The sequence below is a fragment of the Ciconia boyciana genome, chromosome 4 (assembly GCF_034638445.1).
Source record: "Ciconia boyciana chromosome 4, ASM3463844v1, whole genome shotgun sequence".
In the NCBI taxonomy this organism is placed as follows: Eukaryota; Metazoa; Chordata; class Aves; order Ciconiiformes; family Ciconiidae; genus Ciconia; species Ciconia boyciana.
In genome coordinates, this window is record NC_132937.1 from 11374163 (window position 1) to 11401463 (window position 27301).

A 27301-nucleotide genomic window follows, 5' to 3' on the forward strand; every position below is an offset into this window, starting at 1 on the left:
GTGTAAATACCGCTCAGCAACAGCCAAAACATCAGCGTGTTGTCAATATTATTCTCATACTAAAACCCAAAACACAGTACTACACCAGCCACTAGGAAGGAAATCAACTCTGTCCCAGCCAAAACCAGGACACATGGGTAACCTGTGCAATAGTGTCCATGGTCAAGTCCACCCCTCGATCACGAGCCCATCTCTATGTTGCATCTCTTCCTTGATGGCCTGAGGGGTCATGGGCCCACCAAGCTATACATAATTCACCCTTCTGTTGCCAGTCCAGATCCACCTGAGCCACTTCAATCTTAGCAGCCTGATCCACCTGCTGGTTGTTTTGATGTTCTTTAGGGGCCCGACCCTTGGGAACGTGAGCACCTACGTGACGTACTTGTACAACCACGTTCTCTACCTGGGCAGCAATGTTTTGCCACAATGTGGCAGCCCAGATGGGTTTGCCTCTGCGCTGCCAATTGTTCTGCTTCCATTGTAAAAGAGCAGGAGGCAAATTTATTGGCCTTGGCTTTAGCAAGGCATTTGCAAGTGAGAGACAGGGGTCGAGGAGCGGGGGAAGGAGACTGGATACTAGGTCTGAGATAAGATTTGGGAGAAAAAAAAGGGGATCGGGAAGGAATGCTGGAAGGGAGTGTTATTATTGTGGGAATCTAGGGCATATCCAGTGGGAATGCCCACTCCGGCCGCAGAAGAGGGCAAAAGAAGGAAATTATCATCGGGAAGAACTGGCCCGGGAAGACTCACAATCACAATGACTGGAGGGAAGAAACCCTGCAGATCTTGAGGGGGAAGCAGAAGGACTGGGAATTTTTTAATGTGTGGGTAACCCAATTGGATCAGCAGGGACTGTTGGTAAAGTTGACGGTCGTGAAGTTGAATTCTTGGTAGAAACAGGAGCCACATTATCCCTTTTGAATTTTACCCTGAGAGGGTCTCGGACCACAGATAGAATTTTAATACATGGAGTTACAAGACAGAGAAAGCAGAATTTGAGCAAACCCCTATTAGTAACCATAGGAAACAAGAGTATATGGGGGCAATTTGTATTGGCAGAGGACTCCCCAGTGTGCCTGTTAGGGAGAGATCTCTTGCAGGCTTTAGATGTAGAATTACACTTGTTGCCCGAAGGAATAGATTTAATAATCATGGGAAAGACTGTAGTCACTGGAAGCCTAAATAATGAGCTAAAAATACCAGAAGTATTGAAATCCGTACCAACAAAGTTGTGGAATAAAACTAGCATGGATGTGGGATTACTAGTTTCAACTCAACCTGTAAACATAAAAACAAAGGGAGGACACCCCCCTCCAGCTATGAAACAGTACCCGATTCCCCAAGAAGCTGAGAAGAGCATTCAAAAGCAAATAGACCGGTATTTAGCCCAAGGAATTTTGAAGGTGTGTGTGTCACCCTATAACGCTCCTATACTCCCTGTAAAAAAGAATAGATTAGATGAAGATGGGGACCCGGAATACCGTTTTGTGCAAGATCTATGGGTAGTTAATCAGCATGTAGTGACTCCTCATCCAGTAGTGCCCGATCCCTCTACCATACTTTTACAAATACTGCATTGGGCAAGATATTTTACTGTGATTGATCTAATGGCTGCCTTCTTTAGCATCCCTTTAGATGGGGACAGCCAACTTTTGTTTGCCTTTACATGGAAAGGACAATAATTAACCTGGACATGTCTCCCACAAGGGTTTGCAGGGTCTCCTACAATTTTTTCATGAATACTGAGAAATTATTTGAGAGACATAAAATTACCGGGCAAATCAGCCCTTGTACAATATGTAGATGATTTGCTAATAGCGAGTAAAGATGAGGATGCCTGTATAAAAGACACTATACATCTATGTACTGCCTTAGCGGAGAAAGGTCATTGTGCATCCCTGTCCAAACTTCAGCTGTGTCAGAAGGAAGTTAAATATTTGGGGTTTATCCTAAGGGAAGGGCAGTGGGTAATAGACCCAGAAAGAATAGAAGCTATAATAAAGCTTCCGCGTCTGGTCACAAAGAAACAGTTGCAAGGGTTCCTTGGAGCTGTGAGATTTTGTCGACCATGGATTCCTGGGTTAGGAGAATTAACAAGATCACTGACAGAAGCAACAAGAAATGAGGAGGTAGAACCTATTGCATGGGGTCCGGAAAGGGAGCAAGCTTTTAAAACGATAAAAGGAGCTTTGGCATCAACTCCTGCTCTTGGACTCCCAGACTACACAAAACCCTTTAATTTTCATGTACATGAGGGAAAAGGGATAGCCAGTAGAGTAATAACGCAGAAACTGGGTCCACATCACAGGCCAGATGCCTATTACTCAATTCAGCTTGATCCAGTGGCGTCAGGGGCACCAGCTTGTATTAAATTGGTAGCAGCAGCAGCGGCTATATTGGAGAAGAGTCGCCCGCTTATCTTAGGACATCCAGTGACAGTTTATGTCCCACATGAAGTAGAAATACTATTGAAGCAATATGCGACCCAAGCATTGTCACCGCAACGGGCACATAGGTATGAACTAATTCTACTAATGGCAGATAATGATATTCTGCAAAGATGCAATACCCTGAATCCTGCAATGTTGTTACCGTTGCCTGATGAAGGGGAGGAACATCATCAGTGCGAACGAGTAATGCTTACTTCTAGCAAACCACGAACAGATTTAACTGATGTTCCTTTGCAGAATCCAGATTTATCTCTATTTGTAGACGGCTCATCCTACTACTTGCACGGACAACGACGGACTGGGTACGCCATGGTCAGCCAAGGGCAAGTGATGGAAGCTGAACCACTCCCAGCAAGGCTGAGCGCACAAGGAGCAGAACTGGTAGCGCTGACACACGCAGCTCATCTAGGAAAGGGATACAATAAATTCGCTGTACCAATAAATTTGTCTGGTGTACGTCTTATTGGAGACTCTGCTTTGGGAAACCTAGGGTTGAGCCAGAGGTGAGAGGAAGCGCCCGAGAGTGAGTGTGTGTGTGAGTGAGGAGTCGAAAAGGGGCACCCGTCAGCTCAATGGAGCTGCCCGCTGTGAAGGGACTCAGGTCCTAGCAGTTAAAGTCTCGGGTGGTGTGTGTGCGACTCCCTGCATGGTGTGTGAATGCTCGGGCAGCGGCTACTCCTTTAACATATGCATCCTCCAAAAACCCACAACACCTAATAAAGCTTGTGTTTCCTTTTTGCTAGTTGGTGGAGACATGGCTGTTATTTTGTTGATCACATCCATTGGGATCTGACGACGTCCATCTTGCCATTTTATTCCTAAAAACTGGATCTCCTGTGCAGGTCCCTTCACCTTCCTTTGTTTCATGGCAAAAGCAGCTTTCAGGAGGATTTGGACTATTTTCTTCCCTTTCTCAAGAACTTCTTCTGCTGTATTGCCCCACATGATAATGTCATCAATATATTGCAGATGATCTGGAGCTTCACCCTGTTCCAGTGCCGTCTGGATCAGTCCATGGCAAATGGTAGGGCTGTGTTTCCACCCCTGGGGCAATCGATTCCAAGTGTACTGAACGCCCCTCCAAGTGAAAGCAAACTGTGGCCTGCACTCTGCTGCCAAAGGGACTGAGAAAAATGCATTAGCGATATGTCGTGGTTTAGCCCCAGCCGGCAGCTAAGCACCACGCAGCTGCTCGCTCACTCCCCCCCGGTGGGATGGGGGAGAGAATCGGAAGAGCAAAAGTAAGGAAACTCGTGGGTTGAGATAAGAACAGTTTAATAATTGGAACAAAATAATAGTAATAATAATAATGAATTGTAATGAGAAGGAAAACAACAAGAGAGAGAGAGGAACAAAACCCAAGGGAGGGAAAAAGAAAAAAAAAAAAAAAAGATACAACCACTCACCACCCGCCGACCGACGCCCAGCCAGTCCCCGAGCAGCGATCGCAACCCCCTGGCCAACTCCCCCCCCAGTTTATATACTGAGCATGACATCATATGGTATGGAATAGCCCTTTGGTCAGTTTGGATCAACTATCCTGGCTGTGTCCCCTCCCATTTCTTGTGCACCTGGCAGAGCATGGGAAGCTGAAAAGTCCTTGACTAGTGTAAACACCGCTTAGCAACAACTAAAACATCAGCATGTTATCAATATTATTCTCATACTAAAATTCAAAACACAGCACTATACCAGCTACTAGGAAGAAAATTAACTCTATCCCAGCCAAAACCAGGACAGAGATAAGGATAGTAACTGGGAGTGGTAACAGGCAAAACATGGACTGAACATAGCTAGAGAGTGAAGAGTGGAATGATTGTGGGGAATTTCTGTTGTTGTAATTGTGGCGAAGGGACGAGGGGTGGATTGTGTGTAAATTGTCCACCTTTGTCAGTGTTGTGATGATGTTATTTTGATTTTGGTGTGGGGAATTCTTTTTGTTGATGCAAGTGAAGTTTGTGAAGAATGTAGTTTGTGTGATGAATGTCTATTTTAATAATAATTCTTAAATATGTGATTCACAGAGGCAAGGGGTGGAATGTATTGGGTTTGTGTGGCAAGGTTTTGGTAGCGGGGGAGCTACAGGGGTGGCTTCTGTGAGAAGATGCCAGAAGCATGGTGACGATAGGGTTGAGTGTTTATGGGTCAGAATCAGGGGAAAGGCCAACAAGGCAGATATCATGGTGGGAGTCTGTTATAAACCACCCAACCAGGATGAAGAGGCAGACTAAATGTTCTATGACTGCATTGTCACTCAAGTGTTTCTCAATAACTCCCAGAATAACCTTCTCCATAATTTTACCAGGCACTGAAGTGAGAATGACAGGCCCGTAATTACCAGGGTCTTCCTTCTTCCCCTTCTTGAAAATTGGGAAAACATTTGCCAGCTTCCAGTCGACTGGGACCTCTCCAGACTCCCAAGACTATTGAAAAATAATGGAGAGAGGTCCTGTGATAACATCGGCCAGGGATTTCAGTACCCTGGGATGAATGCCATCAGGTCCCATAGACTTATGTGCATCCAGCTGGAGCAGCAAGTCTTGAACAAGTTCAGGGTTGGCTGGGAGTTTATCATCCCCGCAGTCACGGTCTTCCAACACAGGGCTCCGGGGGTCCCAGGGCCCATCATCGGTGTTGAAGACAGAGGTGAAGAAGGCATTAAACGTCCCCACTTTGTCTACGTCCCTATTTGTGAGGTGACCAACCTCATCAAGTAACAGACCAATGTTATCTCTGATCCTCCTTTTGCTGTTAACATATTTTAAAAAGCCCTTTTTGTTGTCCTTCACAGTGCTGGCCAGATTGAACTCTAATCGAGCTTTGGCCGCATGAATTTTCTCCCTACAGTGGCAAACAGCATCCCTGTAGTCCTCCCGTGTCACCTGTCCTTGCTTCCAATGTCCATACACTTTCCTTTTCCGCCTAAGTTCTAGAAGAAGATCCCTGCTCAGCCAAGCCGGCCTTCTGCCCCCCTTGCTTGACTTCCAACACTTTGGAATTGCCTGCTCCTGCGCTCTTAAGAGATGGCTCTTAAAAAGTGACCAGCATTCCTGGACCCCAGTACCTTCAAAAGCAGATTCCCAGGGGACCTTACTAACTAGCTCCTTCAGCAGCCCGAAGTCTGCTCTCCCCATATACAGGGTCGAAGTTTTGCTGGCAGTTTTTCTCCCATCACCAACGATTTGAAACTCAACTACTTTGTGGTCACTGTGACCAAGACAGCCACCAATCACCGCTTTGCCCATGAGTCCCTCTCTGTTTACAAGCAACAAATCTAGGAGGGCACCTTTCCCTTGTCAGCTCCCTTAGTACCTGCACCAAGAAGTTATCTTCAGTGTGCTTCAGGAATTTCCTGGACCTGTTTGTGTCCGCTATATGATATTCCCAGTTGATGTCTGGGAAGTTAAAATCACCCATAAGGACAAGGGCAGCTGATCTAGAGATATCCCTTAATTCCTTGTAGAATAATTCATCGGTGTCGTCATCCTGGCTGGGTGGTCGATAGTAGACTCCCACAACAGCATCCGCTTCATTTGCTTTCCCCTTCATCCTTACCCAGAGGCTCTCAACCGTGTCATCGCCAACTGCAAGCGCCATACAATCCAACCCCTCCCTTACATACAGCGCCACCCCCCTGCCTCGCCTGCCCTGCCTATCCCTCCTGAAGAGTTTATAACTGTCTGTCACGGCACCCCAGTCGCAGGACTCATCCCACCAGGTTTCGCTTATGCCAATGATGTTGTAGCTCCAGGACTGGGCCAAAGCTTCTAGCTCCTCTTGTTTATTCCTTATGCTGCACACATTAGTATAAAGACATTTCAAATGTGCTCCAGTGTGCTCAGCATGTCATGGAGCAGGCTGAAAGACCTCACTAGCACGCCATCCCTCAAACATTGGCGTGCCACCCCCAGGCTTATCTCTAGCCAGCCTGGTTTTATCCCTTTCCCCCTTCAAACCTAGTTTAAAGCTCTTTCAATGAGCCCTGCTAACTCCTGCGCAAAGATCCTTTTCCCCCTTTGACACAGGTGTACCCCATCTGCCACTAGCAGGCCTGGTGTTGTGTAGACCTACCCATGATCAAAACCCCCAAAATTCTGCCAGTGACACCAGTCACGGAGCCAGATATTGATCAGCTGGGTCTTCCTGTTTCTTCCGACATCATTCCCTGCAACTGGAAGGATAGAGGAGAACACTACTTGTGCTCCTGATCCCTTAACCAGTCATCCCAAGGCCCTGAAGTCTCTCTTAATCACCGTTGGACTTCTTATTGCAGCTTCATTGCTGCCTACCTGAAAAATCAATAATGGATAATAATCTGAGGGCCGTACCAGGGTAGGAAGTTTTCTCTTCACATCTTTAACCCAGGCCCCAGGGAGGCAGCAGACTTCCCTAAGAAGTGGGTCTGGTCTGCATATTGAGCCTTCTGTTCCCCTCAGAAGAGAGTCTCTTATGACAATAACCCATGGTTTTTTCTTAATGGAAGTGGTTTTGATTAATTAATTTTACTTAATAATGATGCAAATAGACAAAAAAGAACAATACACTTCAGTTGTGATAGGGCCAAGTCATGTGCTATGGTGATATGAAAGGTAGGTAATGATGATTGTGTGCATACAGAATAAAAATAGAAAAAATATCTAAAAATACAAAAAATAAAAGGTACATACTTTAAGTTAAGAGTAAAGATTAGTTTTTAAAATATTAATAGAGAAATTACCTATTAAGATGGAAGTTTTAACTAAACTACCAGGTTTAACTAAACTACTAAACTACCAGGTTCAATGACAAGGTCTGGGCATCTGAAGGTAGGATCCTCATGTGGCCCCTTTATTGTTTTGAGTAATAACATAAAGTGTCTTTGTCTATATGAGGTAATTGGGTATGATCATACCATTTTCTCTTAATATAAGGAAGATAAAAAATGTTTGTTGGCTACTTGGCATTCAAGATATTTCTTCTAATTTTCTCTCCAGGAAAAGCCCAACCTCATGTGTCTTGTATCATCACTATACCCTAATCATCATATATCTGCTTACCATAAGTAATGCCAAATTAACCCAAACTGCCTGTAATAATTACTAATATACATTAAAATAGTACTCATATGTAAATCCTCTCTCTAATGATTATCATATACTGTTTCCCAGATTATTTTATGTCAAATACCTTGCTTCATTCCTTGTTTGAGTGGTAGCAACATGGCTCTCTATTGTGATTCAGAAAGATGGGGAGAGGCTGAAGAAAAGCTACCACCGAGGGAAATGTCATTAGTATCAATTAAAGAACTTTGATACAAGATGATGCAGGCCCCATTCCGCCTGACTTCTGCTTGAAGTCCTGCCCCTCAAAAGTCTGATGACTATTGTCCCCGGAAGCCTCTCCCCCTTTTCCAGTCATATTACCCGCTTAGCCCAGAAGTGTATCAGATCCCTCAGGCACAGGAAGTTCTCCCTTTGTCCATGAGAGTCACCATTTTGTCATGGCCATACCCCATGTGATCTCAGAACTCCCTGTAATTGCTGTCAGCTGAAACCCTGCCTTTTTCTTTACCCCAGAAGTATGTCAAAGGTCCTCATATATACATATATATACACACACACACACATATACATACATATATATGTGTGTGTGTATAAAGATACAATATATAAGGACTATATTTACATCTCAGCGTGCTTACAGCTACTTGTAATACCATGACAGGGATTGTGCTGTGTGTGTTCCCTTATCCTTATGTTGACGTGGATTTTATAGCACTTTTTGAAAACATAATCCTGGCTGATTAAGTAGAAGACAGAATTATTGTGTGAACTGTTTTTGTTCCTGTTTAGGACCACAGGATTCAAAAAAAAAGGACAATGCTTAAAAACAGAAAAACAGCTTTGAAAGAAAAGAAACAGTGACAATGAGAGACGGGTCACCATCACCCCAATAATCAATTAAATAAAGTTCCATTCAACATGACTTAAATCGATTGTCTGATGTTTTTTTCCTATGTGCATGTAGCAGCAGCATGTTACTAGACCGCAGCATCTGTTAAAATATATTTACTATGCTCCTGGGGAAGTGGGAAGCTCTGGGGATGTAAATCCCCTTTTTGAAACAGCCAGGAGAACTGTTGATCTGAACAGAAATCAGATGGCTAACCGGGGAGGTCCCAGTGGACTGGAGGTTAGCAAATGTGATGCCCACCTACAAGAAGGGCCGGAAGGAGGATCCGGGGAACTACAGGCCTGTCAGTCTGACCTCGTTGCCGGGGAAGGTTATGGAGCAGATCATCTTGAGTTGCCATCACACAGCACATACAGGACAACCAGGTGATCAGGCCCAGTCAGCATGGGTTCATGAAAGGCAGGTCCGGCTTGACCAACCTGATCTCCTTCTACGACAAGGTGACCCACTTAGTGGATGAGGGAAAGGCTGTGGATGTTGTCTGCCAAGACTTTAGTAAAGCCTTTGACACCATTTCCCACAGCATTCTCCTGGAGAAACTGGCTGCTCATGGCTTGGAGAGGCATACTCTTCGCTGGATAAAAAAACTGGCTGGATGGCCAGGCCCAAAGAGTTGTGGTGAATGGAGTTAAATCCAGTTGGCGGCCGGTCACAAGCGGTGTTCCCCAGGGCTCTGCGTTGGGGCCAGTCCTGATTAATATCTTTATCAATGATCTGGACGAGGGGATCGAGTGCACCCTCAGTAAGTTTGCAGATGACACCAAGTTGTGCGGGAGTGTTGATCTGCTTGAGGGTAGGAAGGCTCTACAGAGGGATCTGGACAGGCTGGATCAATGGGCCAAGGCCAACTGTATGAGGTTCAACAAGACTAAGTGCTGGGCCTGCACTTGGGTCACAGCAACCCCATGCAACGCTACAGGCTTGGGGAAGAGTGGCTGGAAAGCTGCCTGGCAGAAAAGGACCTGGGGGCGTTGGTCGACAGCTGGCTGAATATGAGCCAGCAGTGTGCCCAGGTGGCCAAGAAGGCCAATGGCATCCTGGCTTGTGTCAGAAATAGTGTGGCCAGCAGGACTAGGGAAGTGATTGCCCCCCTGTACTCGGCACTGGTGAGGCCGCACCTCGAATACTGTGTTCAGTTTTGGGCCCCTCACTACAAGAAGGACATTGAGGTGCTGGAGCACATCCAGAGAAGAGCAACGAAGCTGGTGAAGGGTCTAGAGAACAAGTCTTATGAGGAGCGGCTGAGGGACCTGGGGTTGTTTAGCCTGGAGAAAAGGAGGCTGAGGGGAGACCTTATCGCTCTCTACAACTACCTGAAAGGAGGTTGTAGCGAGGTGGGGGTCGGTCTCTTCTCCCAAATAACAAGCCATAGGACAAGAGGAAATGGCCTCAAGTTGCACCAGGGGAGGTTTAGATTGGATATTAGGAAATTTTACTTCACTGAAAGGGTTGTCAAGCATTGGAACAGGCTGCCCGTGGAGGTGGTTCAGCCACCATCCCTGGAGGTATTTAAAAGACGTGTAGATGTGGTGCTTAGGGACATGGTTTAGTGGTGGTCTTGGCAGTGCTAGGTTAATGGTTGGACTTCATGATCTTAAAGGTCTTTTCCAACCTAAACAATTCTATGATTCTATGATTCTATGACTCTATGTACAATGCTGAATATTTGCATCAAAACTCTTGAAGAGTCTGATGAATTACCGGTTGGCATTTACTTTGAGACAGCTGGACATTACGTTAGGAGACATCCTCATTCTGAGTTTGAAACCGTTCTTCTTCCGGGTCACTTGATAGAGAGGGCTTACAATCAGACTGTAATTTGGAATATGCATTCTCCAAAAACCCACAAGGCCTAAGAAAGCTTGTGTTTCCTTTTTGCTAGTTGGTGGAGACATGGCTGTTATTTTGTTGATCACCTCCATTGGGATCTGACGACATCCATCTTGCCATTTTATTCCTAAAAACTGGATCTCCTGTGCAGATCCCTTGACCTTCTGTCGTGGTTTAGCCCCAGCTGGCAACTAAGCACCACGCAGCCGCTTGCTCACTCCCCCCTGGTGGGATGGGGGAGAGAATCGGAAGAGCAAAAGTAAGAAAACTCGAGGGTTGAGATAAAGACAGTTTAATAGGTAAAGCAAAAGCCACACACGCAAGCAAAGCAAAGCAAGGAATTCATTCACTACTTCCCATGGCAGGCAGGTGTTCAGCCATCTCCAGGAAAGCAGGGCTCCGTCACGCGTAATGGTTATGTTTTACGGCAAAACTGACTTTCAGGAGGATTTGGATTATTTTCTTCCATTTCTCAGAAACTTCTGCTGTGTTGCCCCACACAATGATGTCATCAATGTATTGCAGAAGTTCTGAAGCTTCACCCTGTTCCAGTGACGTCTGGATCAGTCCATGGCAAATGGTAGGGCTGTGTTTCCATCCCTGGGGCAATCAATTCCAGGTGTACTGAACGCCCCTCCAAGTGAAAGCAAACTGTGGCCTGCACTCTGCTGCCAAAGGGACGGAGAAAAATACATCAGCGATATCAATTGTAGCATGCCATTTGGCTGCTTTTGACTCCAGTTTGTATTGAAGTTCCAGCATGTCCAGCACAGCAGCACTAAGCAGTGGCGTGACTTCATTCAGGCCACGATAGTCAACTGTCAGCCTCCACTCTCCATTAGACTTTTGCACTGGCGATATGGGACTGTTAAAAGGTGAACGACTCTTACTGATCACTCCTTGACTCTCCAGTTGACGAATCAGCTTATGGATGGGAATCAGGGAGTCTCGGTTGGTGCGATATTGCCGCTGGCGCACTGTTGTGGTAGCAATTGGCACCTGTTGTTCTTCTACCCTCAGCAACCTCACAACAGAAGGGTCTTCTGCGAGACCAGGAAAGGTAGACAGATGTTTAATTTCCTCCGTCTCCAAGGCAGCTATACCAAAAGGCAACCAGTACCCTCTAGGGTCCTTGAAATACCCTCTCCTGAGGTAGTCTATGCCAAGGATGCACGGAGCCTCTGGGCCAGTCACAATGGGGTGCTTTTGCCATTCATTCCCAGGTAGGCTCACTTCGGCCTCCAAGACAGTTAGCTGTTGGGATCCCCCTGTCACTCCAGAAATACAGATGGGTTCTGCTCCTATATAGCTTGGTGGCATTAGGGTACACTGTGCACCGGTGTCTACTAGAGCCTTATACTCCTGTGGGTCTGATGTGCGAGGCCATCAAATCCACACAGTCCAGTAAACCCGGTTGTCCCTTTCTTCCACCTGGCTGGAGGCAGGGCCCCCCTAATCCTGGTCATAATATTCATTACCCATTTCTTGTATATACGAGTCAGGAGCTCCTTCATTAAAATCAGGAGTAAGATCAGCCCTTTTACTCTGTCTGGGGAACTGTCCACTGGAAACCAGAGCAGCAATTTTCCTGGAAGAACCCCCTTGTGTGATTGTGTTTCCTTGCAACTCACGTACCCGTGCCTCTAGGGTCAAGGGAGGTTTTCCATCCCACTTCCTCATGTCCTCTCCGTGGTCACGCAGGTAAAACCATAGGGTGCCCCATGGTGTGTACTCTCTATATCCTCTCTCTTGAGCAGAAGAATGCTGACTCCTAATAGCTGAGACACTGGTCCATACAGGGGGGGAGTAGGACATATCCTCTTTGAATCGTTGGACCTTCCGGGACAGTTTCTCCACAGCCGAGACAAGGGAGGAAGAGATACTTTCTTCATATTCCCAGAGCTGGCTAGCCGCTTCATCCACTGTTGGACCTTCTCTGTCTTTTCAGGTCAGTATTGCCAATGAGTTGGCACATGACGATGGTGCATTCCGTACCAACTTCTGCCACACGGGTTGTGTTCACTGGACCTCATCTGGATCTTTGGGTGACCGCACATCGTCCAGGTCACCATAAATCACCTCCAGCGCAGCTAATTCCCTCAGGTACTGGATACCTCTCTCCATGATGGTCCATTTCCCAGGGTGATATACATCTTCCTTGAAGGGATATCTTTCCTTCATAGCTGACAGGAGTTGCCTCCAGAGGCTGCAGGCTGGTGCCCCTTTTCCAATCGCTTTGTCAATGCCCCCTTCCCTAGAAAGGGATCCCAGCTGTTTGGCTTCCTTACCCTCTAATTCCAGGCTACTGGCCCCGTTATCCCAGCATCGGAGCAGCAGCCGGGTGACAACGTGCTCGCCTGGACGACGTCTGAAATCTTTTCGCACATCTCGCAGCTCACTCAGGGATAGGGATCGGGTAGTTTCTCTCTCATCCACAACTTCTTCCTCTTCCTCTCCTTGTGATGGCCCTGCTCTTTCATCTTCCCTTTTTAAACGAGCTGTCTTTCGCTTCCAGGAAAGTGAATCTTCTTGTGAATAGGGGCAACTGATAGTGACGTGGGTTGGTTCACTGGTTGAACCACATTATCCGTCGCAGTGGGGCTGGAGTGACTGCAGTGCCTGCCACAGAGTTGTCCAGAATAGCCGCCGTGCCTGTCGCAGGGGGGACCGCAGTAGCCGCAGTGCCTGTTGCAGGCGGGGCTGGAGCAGCTGCAGTGCCTGTCGCAGTGGGGGCCAGAGTACCCACAGTGCCTATCGTTTTGTCACCAGATCCTTGAGGGTTCTGAATAGTGTTGAACAGGGCTCGGTAGGCATGGGCCACGCCCCAGCACATTGCAGTGATTTGTATCTCCTTAGAATTGCCAGGGTGACAACATCCTTTTTCCAAATATGTCTCTCTTGTAGTGAAGGGCCCAAAGCTGAACACAGTAGTCGAGGTGCGGCCTCACTAGTGCCGAGTACAGGGGCACGATCACTTCCCTAGTCCTGCTGGCCACACTATTTTTGATACAAGCCAGGATGCCATTGGCTTTCTTGGCCACCTGGGCACACTGCTGGCTCATATTCAGGCGGCTGTCAACCAACACCCCCAGGTCCTTTTCTGCCAGGCAGCTTTCCAGCCACTCTTCCCCAAGCCTGTAGCGTTGCATGGGGTTGTTGTGGCCCAAGTGCAGGACCTTGCACTTAGCCTTGTTGAACCTCATACAATTGGCCTCGGCCCATCAATCCAGCCTGTCCAGGTCCCTCTGTAGAGCCTTCCTACCCTCAAGCAGATCAACACTCCCGCCCAACTTGGTGTCATCTGCAAACTTACTGAGGGTGCACTCGATCTCCTCATCCAGATCATTGATAAAGATATTAATCAGGACTGGCCCCAACGCAGAGCCCTGGGGAACACCGCTTGTGACCGGCTGCCAACTGGATTTAACTCCATTCACCACAACTCTTTGGGCCTGGCCATCCAGCCAGTTTTTTTATCCAGCGAAGAGTATGCCTCTCCAAGCCATGAGCAGCCAGTTTCTCCAGGAGAATGCTGTGGGAAACCGTGTCAAAGGCTTTACTGAAGTCTAGATAGACAACATCCACAGCCTTCCCCTCATCCAGTAGGCGGGTCACCTTGTTGTAGAAGGAGATCAGGTTGGTCAAGCAGGACCTGTCCTTCCTAAACCCATGCTGGCTGGGCTTGATCCCTTGGTTATCCTCTACATGCCGTGTGATGGCACTCAGGATGATCTGCTCCATAACCTTCCCCGGCAACGAGGTCAGACTGACAGGCCTGTAGTTCCCCAGGTCCTCCTTTCAGCCCTTCTTGAAGATGGGTGTCACATTGGCAAGCCTCCAGTCCACTGGGACCTCCCCAGTTAGCCAGGACTGCTGGTAAATGATGGAAAGGGGCTTGGTGAGCACTTCTGCCAGTTCCTTCAGTACTCCTGGGTGGATCTCATCAGGCCCCATAGACTTGTGAATGTCTAAGTAGTGTAGCAGGTCACTAACCATTTCCCCCTGGATTATGGGGGCTCCATTCTGGTCCCCGTCCCTGTCTTCCGACTCGGGGGGCTGGGTACCCAGAGAACAATTGGCCCTGCTATTAAAGACTGAGGCAAAGGCGGCATTAAGTACCTCAGCCTTTTCCTCATCCTTGGTCACTGTGTTCCCTCCCCTGTCTACTAGGGGCTGGAGATTCTCCTTAGCTCTCCTTTTGCTGCTAATGTATTTGAAGAAGTATTTTTTGTTGTCTTTTACGGCAGTAGCCAGATTGAGCTCTAGCTCGGCTTTGGCCCTTCTAATTTTCTCCCTGCACAACGTCGCTACGCCTTTGTAGTCCTGTTGACTTGCCTGCCCCTTCTTCCAGTCCTATCAGTATGAACGTATGCAGAAGACTCATGAACAAAATATTTCTCCTTCACTGTGAATGTATTACAAGAAGCCATCGTTGCTGCATCAAGGACATATGCAGTGGTTGTTTGATTGTGAAGGACAAAGATACCTTGACCTCTTTGCTGGGATTGTCACTGTCACCCATAAGTTTGTTACTGTTTGATTTATACTATAAAATACAGGAAGAGATACTAATGTTGGTTTTGTTCTTTGTTAATCTGTGGCACTGTGAGCCTAAAACCAGAATACAATTCACTGAATTGTCATGTATGACTTATATTAAGGTCAATTTCCACTACGTTTTGGAGAATTCATTAATTTTGTCTATTTGTTCATCCATCTGGCAAATGAAGCAGTGTCTGCATTTTCAGAATTAATAACAGAGGTAGGTGTGTGCATGTATGTGTGCACATGTGTGTAGAACTGAATCCCTTTGTCTCGTCTTGTGCTACATGCAGAAAGGTAACTATGGCTACTCAGAAAGAGCTTGCTCGCCTGTGGTATACCACTAATATCTGCATGCACCCATCAATACAGGAGTATGCTGAGAAGCTAACTTCACTTCTTCCAGATCCACTTAAGGTACTTCGCTTCTGACAGGAGCAGGGGTGGGTGAAGGGGGTGTCTGTTTATAAAAATATTTAATATAAAAATATTTATTAAATAAATAAGTCACAATATCTGTGGAGAGAAAACCTGTATGGGGGCTACAGACTGTCAGATAAAGAGATTATGACCCTTAAGGCCTTTTCTTTAGACCCAGATGTAGATAAGCATAGTATCCCAAGCTACTGTTCTGTTTGGATCTCTCCCTCCAGTTGTCACTGCAAAGGAGAATTGTTGGCTTAAACATTACTGAAAGAACTAAGATGATGTTAACTATTCTTATATGTAGCCAGCCTTAATTTGCTTGATCTCATGAACATTAACAGTGAAAAGTATTTGACAGTACTTTGTGTAGTGAGGTTTACTGACATTTAAGTAAAACCACATAATTGTCATGCTTCATATCCCTGGAAACAGTAAGAAAAATACTGTGTTTGTTTTCAGGTAAAAGAAACTGGTCATAAAGTGAAATTGGGTTAGCAGAAGAGTGTGAAGCTATCACAATTTTAAAAATGGAAAGAGTGTTAAAAAAAAATGTAAAGCATCTGCATAGTTTAAGCAGTGGAGAATCTCAGTCACTTCTGAAATTTAACTTTAAAAGCAGTAACAGTAGAATTTGAGCTGTTTTCAAATCTCAGAACTTGTATTAAGGATATCCCCTTAATTCTTGTTGGCTCCCAAAAAGCAAACTCTGCTTACGTCTTCTGTTCCACGGTTGTGTCTGTGTGTATTGCTCCTTGTAACTAACATGCAGGGATGTTGTACAGCCATTTTTACCTGTGTGAAGGTTATTTCTATTCAGTCAGTCATGTTCAGTTTGACCCAGACACTTTCATTTTTCTTCGAATCACTGTTCCATCTTAGATGTGAGATGGAAAACCTGAAGACCCCAATTCTTAAATATTTTCTGTACTCTCCCAGAGTAGATCAGCTTGATCTTAGTTCTCATCTGTAGTGTATGGGCAACACTAAGTTTATTGCAGTGAAGTTACCTTGTGGCAGTGGTAGGTTATTGCTCATAATGTTACTAAGTGACATGGTCTGATGCCAAACAAGAAGGTGGTGGTTGTGCGCTGTACTGATCCTAAGCATTCTCTCGTAGGTGGTTTATCTAACCAACAGTGGGTCAGAAGCCAATGATTTGTCTATGTTCATGGCAAGGCTATATACTTGTAACTTCGACATTGTCTCTTTCAGATAATGGTGATACGATCTTTTCAAAACTCATTGTATATGTGTGATCAGTCTCTATGTGCCTAAAGCAAGAAATAATAGAGAACTCTTTAACCCCAAATCTGCTGAGGAGAACGCTATAAAATTATTTTATTTGACAAAGAGCAGTAAAACGGGAGTCGAAGATTTGATACAGTGTATTAGGACTAGGTTGTATACAAAACACAATTTCTGCTTTTGTTATTTAGAAAACGATTTAGTTTCTGTGTTCAGGGTGTGCTTCAGTGGACCATTGTTCAGGGCCAGAGCAAGCTTCAGCAATTGCTACTTTCTTCCTTCATTCCACCCCTGCAGTGCTCCCCTTTGTGGGGGTACAAAGGTACTTCTGGAATAGCGGTGCAGTGAACCACAGCAGGGAACTGCTCTGGCTGAAAGCTAACCTGGCAGAAATATTTTTTTTGTTTTGTTTGTTTTGCTGCCTTATTTTTCTGCCAGATCCCTGAACCATAGTTCATTGCACAGGTACACAAACAGCTCTTCTGGTTTAATGACAGAGGTGGTGCAGGGGTGAGTGCTATGTAAGCACCAGTGTAAGCAGTTCTCTTTGCACATCCAAGACGGCCTCAAATATTAGAATAAAAGGCCTTGTTATGAAGAGCTGTATTTTTCCGTTACCCAATGTTCTGCTGAACAGAATATCCACCTAGCTTGTATATTCTCATTAATGAACTTTTGATTTACATATAAAACTAGCAGCAAACCACCATGTAGTTTAATGATTGACAGCATCTGTTGGAGAGAGCAACAGTTCCCAAGATTCAAAGATGTTTGCTCTGTAGGGCTCAGGTGCTACAGTAGAACTTTGTGAAGCGCTTGCACAAAACCTGTCTGAATTGCTGTCGATTCCAATCATTGTTCTCTTCTCCTTGCAAACATCACCTCACAATTTTAACATTTGAAATTTCAGGAGACCAATACAGATGGGTAGTCATGGATCTTCCAAAACCAGAGCAAAAAATGGCAGTAGGAATCTTCTTGCTTTGAGTGTAACAATGCACATTTTTCCCAATAATTTGTAGCTCAGAAGCATGCCTTCTCAATAGAACTAATATTGCTACAGTCTCTTTTTGGAAATGAGTGATGTCCTTGTGCTTTGTGTGTTTGCACAGAGGAGCATACCATGGAGGCAGCCCTTACACGCTGGGATTGACATCTATTGGTCTTTATAAGAATGGTGTTGCCAATGGCTTTGGCTGTTCAACAGTGAGATTTTTTTATTATTATTTTTTTAAATAATCTGGGTAACTAACAGTTTATTTGAATATTTCAACTATTAGTACATTTTCTATCCTCAAAGTGCTTTATGGTTACTAACTAAATTGCAATGTAGCCGTCCTGCTGTGTAAGCACAACAAGAGCCAGAGTCCCCTTTCCCTCTCTGTATATAGTTACTTCTGCTAATTTGGAGTCAGGACAACCATAACACAAGTGGTCATGATTTACAGTGTTTTAGTCATGCTTGGTGCTTGCATGGAAGTCTATGTAAGGTGCAAAAATAATAATTCTCAGAACCCCTTTTCTCAAGTTTGTTTTGGCAAATCTGTGCAAAGCTGCTTTCACCTGGTCTGAAGTAGATCCTCCCCTGGAATGAAAAAAACTTGTGTCCCTCATCTCAGCGAGACAGGAGACATATCTGTTAAGGCGATCCATTGGGGATGAATGGCAATAAGTTATCATCTCTCTGCCCTTGAGCAGATGGGAATGACTTTGTCTGCTAGAAGCTGACATTGGCTACTCTGATCTGTACTGGTGATAGCTCAGCCACAGCACTGGTTCTAGGAAGGCTCCTTTACAGCAGACTCCCAACCTGTCTCACTAGATGAGTTGCCTGAAATCATGTGGTGTTTCATCAGCAGTCAGGATTAGAAGACAGGAGTTCCCAATTTCCAGCCTGTAATTACTCTACTAGATCTGCCTGCCTCCCTGTATTTTGCAGATTTTATCATACTTCAGATTATTGAAGTACTACTGGCAACTCTAAAAATGTTGCTATTAATCTTAGATAACCAAAACTGCTGACTAACTTAAAGAACAAAACAAAGGAAATCATCAATTGAGTGACTATTGCTGGAATAGTCTAAACTTGTTTCCAAAACTTCCATCTCTGTTCTACCATTCCTTGAGGGGGAAGTTTGGTGGTTCTTCAGACCACAAGTGTTCTTCAGACAAGTTGCTTGAACTAGTTATGCCCTTTGACTCTAATAGACTTTTTTTAGTTTTCTTCATTGGAGTCATCCCTAGGTATGATCAAAACATCTCTTAGAAAGGTGTCACCAAATCTGTAGCTATTTCTCTTATGCTTGACAGACAATGTTGCCAGATGTTTTTCGTGGTCCTTGGGGAGGCAGCCATTGTAGAGATTCTTCAGTGCAAAGTGTTTGAAAATGCAGCTGTTCTGAAGGTTGGTCAATGACAAAAATTTTTTTTTTTTTAAGATTAGAGAATACTAGGGAGTCTGGAAGTAAAAATGCATACTCAGGTTTTATTTACCTCCTCAAGAAAGATAGACCTCTGGTTAGGATTTGCAAGGGCAACCAAAGAACATATTGCAGAGAACCTCGGGCACCTGCTTCCCACTGAGAAAAATTTGGGGCAGGTGACACTTAATATTCTCAGATTTCTTCTGAAAATCCCAGCCTTTGTTTCCAGCATTTGTTGTGATCAACTCTGGAAGTCGTGGAACTCAGTTTAGCACATCTGGAAGAAAAGAAATGTTGATTGGTGTTTTCTGCTGTTTCTGAAGTTTTGACAGCTCTCCAGCTTTTGTTTTGGAATAATATGAATAGTAAGGACAACCTGAAGCCAGTGATAGGAAAAAAGTCTTATGTGAGGCAAAACATTCCATATGCAGCACAATGTGAAAGCTCCTCTACTGCTCTCCTGTTAACAACAATTACAGTATTCCTCCCCCTGTTTCAACAGACATTCTTTAGTATTTTAATTCACATATAGACTGATATGCAGCTATATTCTCCAGAATCCTCATACCTGCGCTAACCTAACAATTCCTTATGTCTTATGGTGATGTTTATTAACCCCTGAGAAAGTGTCTGCTTATTCTTTCTGATGTAGGTGATTCACAAACACTTTCTCTAACCTACAGCTTGCCAACCTGTATAACGTGTAACATCTTATTGTCTGGCAGTTTTGCCTTGCTGTTTTGGAACTGGCGTTCCTTAGAGTATAAATGGTTTAAGAGAAAATAAGGGACTCCCTCCTTTAGTGTTTAGCCTTTTATTGTGTATTTGAGAGGTGATATTTACCATGCAGTCAGATAATACTTGTTGCTTAGATGTGTAATTTCATGTTTTGAAGCTAGTTTTTTGTCATTTTAAGCAAATTCTCTTTAAACTATTTCTCCTGTAAACAGGTGTACAACCTGTGTGGTGTATCACCTGACACCTACAGGTGTCAACCAGTACATTGAACAGTTCAAAGATACTCTGAATACTTCCGCGCCAAAGACAATAGCTGGATTTATCGCTGAACCAATTCAAGTAGGTAGTTTGCCATTTCTCAATTGTGATAGCACAAATAGCGTGAAACACTCAAATCTGATATTCTTTAGCTACATCCTAAACATAGACTTCTGCTGATTTATTTTTTTAAAATTTTTTATGCCTTAAACACCTTGAATATTTGAAAGAATGAATGCACTGTCTTAAAATTTCAGCTTTTGTCACTGATTTCAGTGGAGCTAGAATTTTGCTCATGAAGTTAAATTAAACAGAAAATCATGATTAAATGTACACACTTTTTTTCTGCATTTAAATAGTGAGTATGGCACATGCTATTATTTAGTTTCCAATACCTTCTTCCAAATTTCATATTGCTTTTCTCTTTGGTATTTCTGTAAACTTTAAATCAATCCCTTTTCCACTTCTTCCCAGACATGTTCTCTGCTATATTTTTAGCAGCTCTCCAGCAAGTGGTGGCTAAAGGATTCATTCTCTTAGTGCTTCACCTGAGTTTCAGAACTGCTGTATATGTGGTTCTTAAATAGGTTAAATAGGAAGAATAGAGACTATATCCCAGGAACAGGAAAGGAAAAAAAAAAAAAAAAAAAGAGAGAACTGTAACCACAGAGAAAACTGGAGCTGTTCTCTGTCTTTGCTGTCTTCTAAGCCTTTATATACATACTTTAGTCTAAGAAGCCGTTGCAGTCCAGGTGTAGAGTGGGATTTCAGATTCAAATGAAAACTGGCAAGGTGAACAGAAATTGAGGAAACAGTGTTTTAAACAAATTAACCAAAGAAGGGACATGAATTCTCTGGTAAACTTTGTCATCAAACACAGTTTCTGGATTTCTCAGTGTGTAGGTTTTCAAGGTACTTGTTTTGGCAGTTTCTTTAATCAATTCTGTCTTGCAGTGATCCAGTTTGCAGTATGGACTTACAAATGTTTGTACCAGCACAACTAACAGAATGGCAAACTGCCCTGTGGGATGGGAATAAGTAACCTGAGCAGGAACATTTTGAAGCAACGTCACTGCTGAAGCCAGAAACTTGAGACAACAGTCTTGCTATTACATGAGGGCTGCTGGTATTTTTTCTTATAGTAGGATAGTCACCCAGTAAAACCCCTGTTTCCTTGCCTGTTCCTGAAAACATTGTCTTTTTATTCTTGGCAGGGTGTTAATGGAGCTCTTCAGTACCCAAGAAGTTTCTTAAAGGAAGCTTAGTGGCTAGTATGGGAAAGAGGGGGCGTTTGTATTTCAGATGAAGTGAGGTTTTTTGACATAAGAGCTCTAGAGTTTGGGGTACCTCTGAAAGTAGTCTTAAAAGAATCTAAGTGAAGGCAAACTGGAAGCCTGGAAATAATCTAAATGAAATGCTGTACATTTCATAGCTTAAGGTTAACACAGTGCATCTTTCCAAGCATAAGAGCCTCCCAGTTTTTACTGCCTTTATTCTGCTATGTGGTATTCTGATTTTAGACACAGGTAAGGTTAGTAGCAGACTTGAGTCCTTACCTTTTGGGAGCAGTAAATTTACACAAATATGCAGCTAATAAATGCCAGCTGTGATGTGAGGTTTCTCACAATAACACTTCCTCTTAGGAGGATTGTTGGCATACATAAACTCTAGAAGGGGGTTGATTGCTGTCCCTCTGCAAATACATTTTATAAATAGAATTTGCTTAGCTAAGGCTATTTTGAAATAGTAGCAAATGCTTCAAAGTGACTGTGATACATACCTCAAGCATTGCAGTAGTAGAAATGGGCAATCACGGGGTTGCAATTTTGAAATGTGATAAGCAACTGCATTTCCTCTCCATTTTGAAATGGAAGCTGCAGCTTATTTGTGCATTTCACCATGCCTAAGACTTGGTGAGATGTTAGCTCTTTCATATGCGAAAGAAACTCAATTACAATAAACAGTATTTTGTGCAAAGCCATCTGAATAAGGATCCTACTATGATAGTTGACTCCAGATGTAGTTGCAGTTTAATGCAAATCAGTAACAATAGAAAGACAAGAAAAAGTAACCATATTGTAAAACATGAGAAGGTGATGGAGATTTTTATGGATTTTTCTTTTTGAAAGGTACAGACAGGATTTGGATGGACAGGCAGCCATTTCTGGGGATTTCAAACACATGATGTAGTCCCTGACATTGTTACTTTGGCAAAAGGAATTGGTAATGGCTTTCCAATGGCAGCTGTTGTTACAACAAAAGGTATAAGTGTTCTGTTCTGCGAAGGATTAAAATATAGAGCAAATACAAAATATACTATACAATAACTACTTACTGGAGAGATGCATGTTGAAACAGCTGAGCTTTATTAATAATCTTCGTCTCAATCTATCTTTTGATAAATGAATTTCATTACTCACTTGTTTTACCAAGTGCTGTGCTATACCAGTGCAAAGCTTTATTTAAATGGGGTTAGTTGTATAACTGAAGCAGAGATGACCTTGTGAGTCATTGGTAGAGCTGGTAATAGATCCTGGAAATCCTCACTGAATTCACAGTTTTACTAATCAATGCACTGCAACTATATAAGGCAGCATGTTAGCCAACTACTTGATTCATGCAAATGACTCACTGAATCTAGTGAAGAAAATGTGTAGATGTCAGTTTAAGGGGACAACAGACTACATATGTTAGAAGTGTGACTTTTTTAAAAAAGTCTGTCTTTAGCATCTGCTAAACAGTATAGTTTTGGGAAATAGTCATAATTTGCTCAGACTACTTGCAGGAAAAAAATAAAATCTTCCTATCGCTTTATTTCCAGTAGAGTCAGGGTGGAAGCACAGCAACTTAACTTTTAAGTTAAAGCAGATGATAAGTACTGTCACCAAACATAAGGCAACTGTGGGAGTAATCAATGTTGTTCTTTTTCTTTTAGAGACTGCAAGTTCCTTGGCTCAAAACCTTCACTCTAATACATTTGGAGGAAGCCCTTTAGCCTGCGTAGTTGGAGCTGCAGTTCCTGATGTAAGGAGAACATTATGAATTTATATATTCCAAACTCTTTCTAGCAGCAAAAGATGAAAAATTTTTACATTTTATTCTTACTATAAAGTTATATGTGGGCATTTTTTAAAATAACTGTATAAAATGCATAAACATATGCATGTATTATGCATACATGGCCAATGTGCCCTGTGTGTACGAAAAAATAAATTCCTGATTAGTTCCACTGCAAAATTTTCATCCCTTTAGCAAGAATAGAAGTCCTCTGTAAATATGCTATCAGAATCATCTTTCTTTGTCTCCCTTATATTCTTTACTTTGTTAATAAAAATGTAGGAAAGCACTTTTTGAAAAAGCCTTAGCTGACTCTTTCATAGGACTAAGCAAATCCTCAGCTAAACCAAATTTATTCTCTGGCACACATACTTAACAAAATTGTTTTAACTCCACAGCTTTTACCTTATGCCTAAAAAGCCTTAATGACCAGATATTTGACAATATTTAAGGTCAGAATTCCTTTTTGAAAAAATCCCTCACAAAAAAAGACAATAGAAAAAACCTGCAATATATTTCACTTATTATCCAGCAGAAAATCAGTCAGTGGGCAGTAGGTCATTATTTAATTTGTCTTGATCATGCTGTATTGGGTTTGGTAGTGTGGGGAGGGGGGCTATAGGGGTGGCTTCTGTGAGAAGGTGCCAGAAGCTTCCCCATCTCCAACAGAGACAGTGCCAGCCGGCTCTAAGACAGACCCACCACTAGCCAAGGCTGAGCCAATCAGCGATGGTGATAGCACCTCTGTGATAACATATTTAAGAAGGGGAAAAAACTGCTGAGCAACAGCAGCCGGGAGAGAAGAGTGAGAATATGTGAGAGAAACAACTATGCAGACCCCAAGATCAGTGAAGAAGGAGGGGGAGGAGGTGCTCCAGGCACTGGAGCAGAGGTTCCCCTGCAGCACATGGTGAAGACCACAGTGAAGCAGGTTGTCCCCCTGCAGCCCATAGAGGTCCACAGTGCAACAGATATCCACCTGCAGTCCATGGAGGACCCCAGGCTGGAGCAAGTGAATGTGCCCTGAAGAAGACTGTGACCCCACGGAGAGCTCATGCTGGAGCAGGCTCCTGGCAGGACCTGTGAACCCATGGAGAGAGGAGCCCATGCTGGAGCAGGTTTGCTGGCAGGACTTGTGACCCCATGGGGGACCCACACTGGAGCAGTCCATTCCTGAAGGACTACACCCCATGGAAAGGACCCATGCTGGAGCAGTTTGTGGAGGACTGTCTCCTGTGGGTGGGACCCCATGCTGGAGCAGGGGAATAGTGTGAGGAGGAAGGAATGGCAGAGACAACGTGTGATGAACTGACTGCAACCCCCATTCCCCATCCCCATGCACTGCTTGGGAGAGGGGAGGAGGTAGAGAGTTCAGGAGTGAAGTTGAGCCCGGGAAGAAGGGAGGGGTTGGGGGGGAAGGTGTTTTAAGATTTGGTTTTATTTTCTCATTACCCTACTCTGATTTGATTTGCAATAAATTAAATTAATTTCCCCGAGTCGAGTCTGTTTTGCCCATGATGGTAATTGCTGAGTGATCTCCCTGTCCTTATCTGGACCCATGAGTCTTTCATTATATTTTCTCTCCCCTGTCCAGCTGAGGAGGGAGAGTGATAGAGCGGCTTGGTGGGCACCTGGTGGCTAGTCAAGGTCAACCCACCACACACGCACAGAATATTTTTCCTTGAATCTCATTTCATTACAACAGATGCTTTCTGTTTCTGCTTGTGTTACTTTACTGAGTGATTTTTTTTTTTTTTTGGTAGCCATTTCATAAGATGGTTGATCATATAAATAAAAAACATTTTGAAAAGACAGTTTAGTGATAAGAAAGTCTGAACCCATATTTTGGGGGTTTTTTGGCTCTGAAATAACTTGGAGCCAGGATCTAAAATAAGTCTAAGGAGGTTGTTCAGAGTCAGGAAGAATAAAATGGAGTTGAAAAAAAAAAAAACAAAAAGGAGAAGCACCTGCTTTAACTTCTGCAATTGTATTTTTTGGTTCTTTTTTTTTTTTTTTAATGTGAGTTTTCTTAATGCAAATATTGTTTGGAAAATGGTTTGTGCATGTCAGTGCTGATAGCTGGCTGCATGTCAGAACTTTAATTAAAGGGAGCAGAGTAAGGACCAAAAAAAATTGTGATTAAAAAGCATGATGTTGATGAATCCAATTAAAACACTCAAGATGTTTCCTAAAAGGCTGCTTAGTACACATAGGTATGCCTTGTCAAATTATATTCTTCTCATGATACTGGAGAAAGAATTAAAATATTTCTGGTAAGATTTTGAAAATAATCCTGCTGGTCAGGTATTTTTCAACTATGACTATATGTGAGCATGAATTACAGCATTATGGAATAATATGTGAAAAACACCACAGCAACATCAAAATATGTTCAATTGTACTCTGATGCTATTAGAGGATTGTAAGAGAAGAAAAATGTAAGGACTGTAGTAGTGAAGGAACATTGTCTGGAAGGAATTAAGATAAACATAATGTGTCATCAAGCTAAATGGGGATTAACTGACTGTATTGGAAGCTTTTCCTGCAACACTGTCATTGTACATCATTTTAACCAGGCTATTGAAGAAGATGGTCTACAAAAAAAGAGTGAGGATGTGGGAATATATATGCTACTAGAGTTTGTTAAACTACAGGATAAATTTGAGATTATCAGAGATGTCTGTGGCAAGGGACTTATGATTAGAGTAGAAATGGTGACAGATAAGGTTAGTTATTTACTTTATTCCTTTCAATTTACAGTGCCATTGAAAGTTTTATCACATGTTTATTTCAGTTGAAATAATAGGAAGATTTTCTATTAAAAACCAGTGGAGTGAGAAAACATTGCTCTGGCTAAAAGTGAGCCAGAACATTCCAGCATTTCAAATATTTCACAAGCTTTGAGTAAACAGTGACTTGTGTACCTTAATTGCATAAATTCATCTTTAGAAAGCAGATAAATTATGCAGCTAATGTTTTCAGCCAGAGATGGGGGTGGGATTTATTGGAGAGACTGGAATATACATCTTTTTCATAGAACTAATTTAGAATGTCTAAGTGAAGTTTAATGTTCACTTTCCTTAGTACAGTTGCTACCCTCTTCCAGCTGAAGAAATTGATCAGATCTGGGAGGACTGTAAAGACATAGGGGTTCTGATCAGCAGAAGAGGACTCTACAGTCAGGTACTGAACTTCTGGTTATACATAAAGCTTATTTTCTGTCCTCATGAACTACATCCCATTTCCCTTAAGCTAAATTAACTTTATTTTAGTAAATAAACTAAAAAATGTATAGTCTTAGAAACTATCTCTGTTTAAGTTTGCTTAGTTTACAAATAGGGCAGGAGCTATTTGTTTCTCTTCCAGTATGCTGAACTAGCTCTAAGCTTGCAGTTTTCCTTTAGAGGGATAACTTCCCCTAGAAAAGCAATGTACTATAATGTATGTAAATTAGAAGAAATCAGCAATATTCAGGTCTGCTAAGTCTTTGCTACTGTTCAGGTTATCACCTGACCTGTCAGCAGAGAACAAGTTTGGTTTTGCTCATTCTTTCATTTTGGAGAGCTGGTAACATTCTACCTGGATGGTAATAAAAAAATTTTTAAAAAGCTGTTAATAGCAAGTTCAGCAACACAGCACAAAAGTGAGAATTGCATGTGAAAGGGCATCAACCCACACCAATTGAAGATGCACCTGTACCCAGGGCACTGTGTCACAAGCTTCTTACAGCATGCAAAGAATTGCCTCAGAGCTGGTCAGGTCAGTTAAGCCCTCTGACATAGAGGAAGCAGCTTCTGTATGAGATAGATGAAGGATGGCTAAAAGAAACAGGATACTGCATCTGTCACCTCATTGGTTCTTCCACAAGTCACAGATCAGAACATGGGTAACAGGCTGCAGCTCAGAGTAGTAAAATCTGATTCTGTTTCACAAGAGTGCTGTTTATCTGTGAGTGTTAGCTTCAGTTGGGTGCTGTGGGTGGGAAAGACCATTATTCCACTATTGCTGCATAAAATCCTGGGATATGATGATAGAAAAAAATTAAACTGAAAGCTTAAGATTCTTATGGAAGTTAAATACTCTTGCAAACATTATAATATAATATAGATCAAACTTCTGGATTTAAGAACTAAGTTCTTGACAAGTTAAACTGTGCATATATCCCTTCCCGATCAACATGCAGTCAAGCTATAGTACCCTAACTAAAAGTTAGCATTTAATGATTCTTTCATAATACATTCTCTTAGAAGCCTTAAAAAGCCTATAATATAACAGCAAATCACAATGCAGGAGACTGCCACTCTCAATAGATATTACTTTTCCCTATGGCAAAGCTGCCAGAAAGGAAAATACACCTATGTCTCTGTTCTTTCTTAGTAC

The 27301-nt window shown here is 43.2% G+C and overlaps 1 protein-coding gene across 1 annotated transcript; it reads left to right on the top strand.

The window, feature by feature from the left end:
- The first annotated feature begins 1247 nt into the window (after positions 1-1247).
- On the top strand, positions 1248-27177 carry AGXT2 (alanine--glyoxylate aminotransferase 2). The gene is given in 14 exon segments (XM_072859602.1): positions 1248-1502; positions 1914-2831; positions 14584-14756; positions 15068-15191; positions 16318-16418; positions 17558-17651; positions 18756-18849; positions 19857-19945; positions 21079-21171; positions 21994-22126; positions 22800-22888; positions 25498-25647; positions 26006-26104; positions 27169-27177. Coding segments are annotated over 14 exon segments (2421 nt in total).
- Positions 27178-27301: the final 124 nt, after the last annotated feature.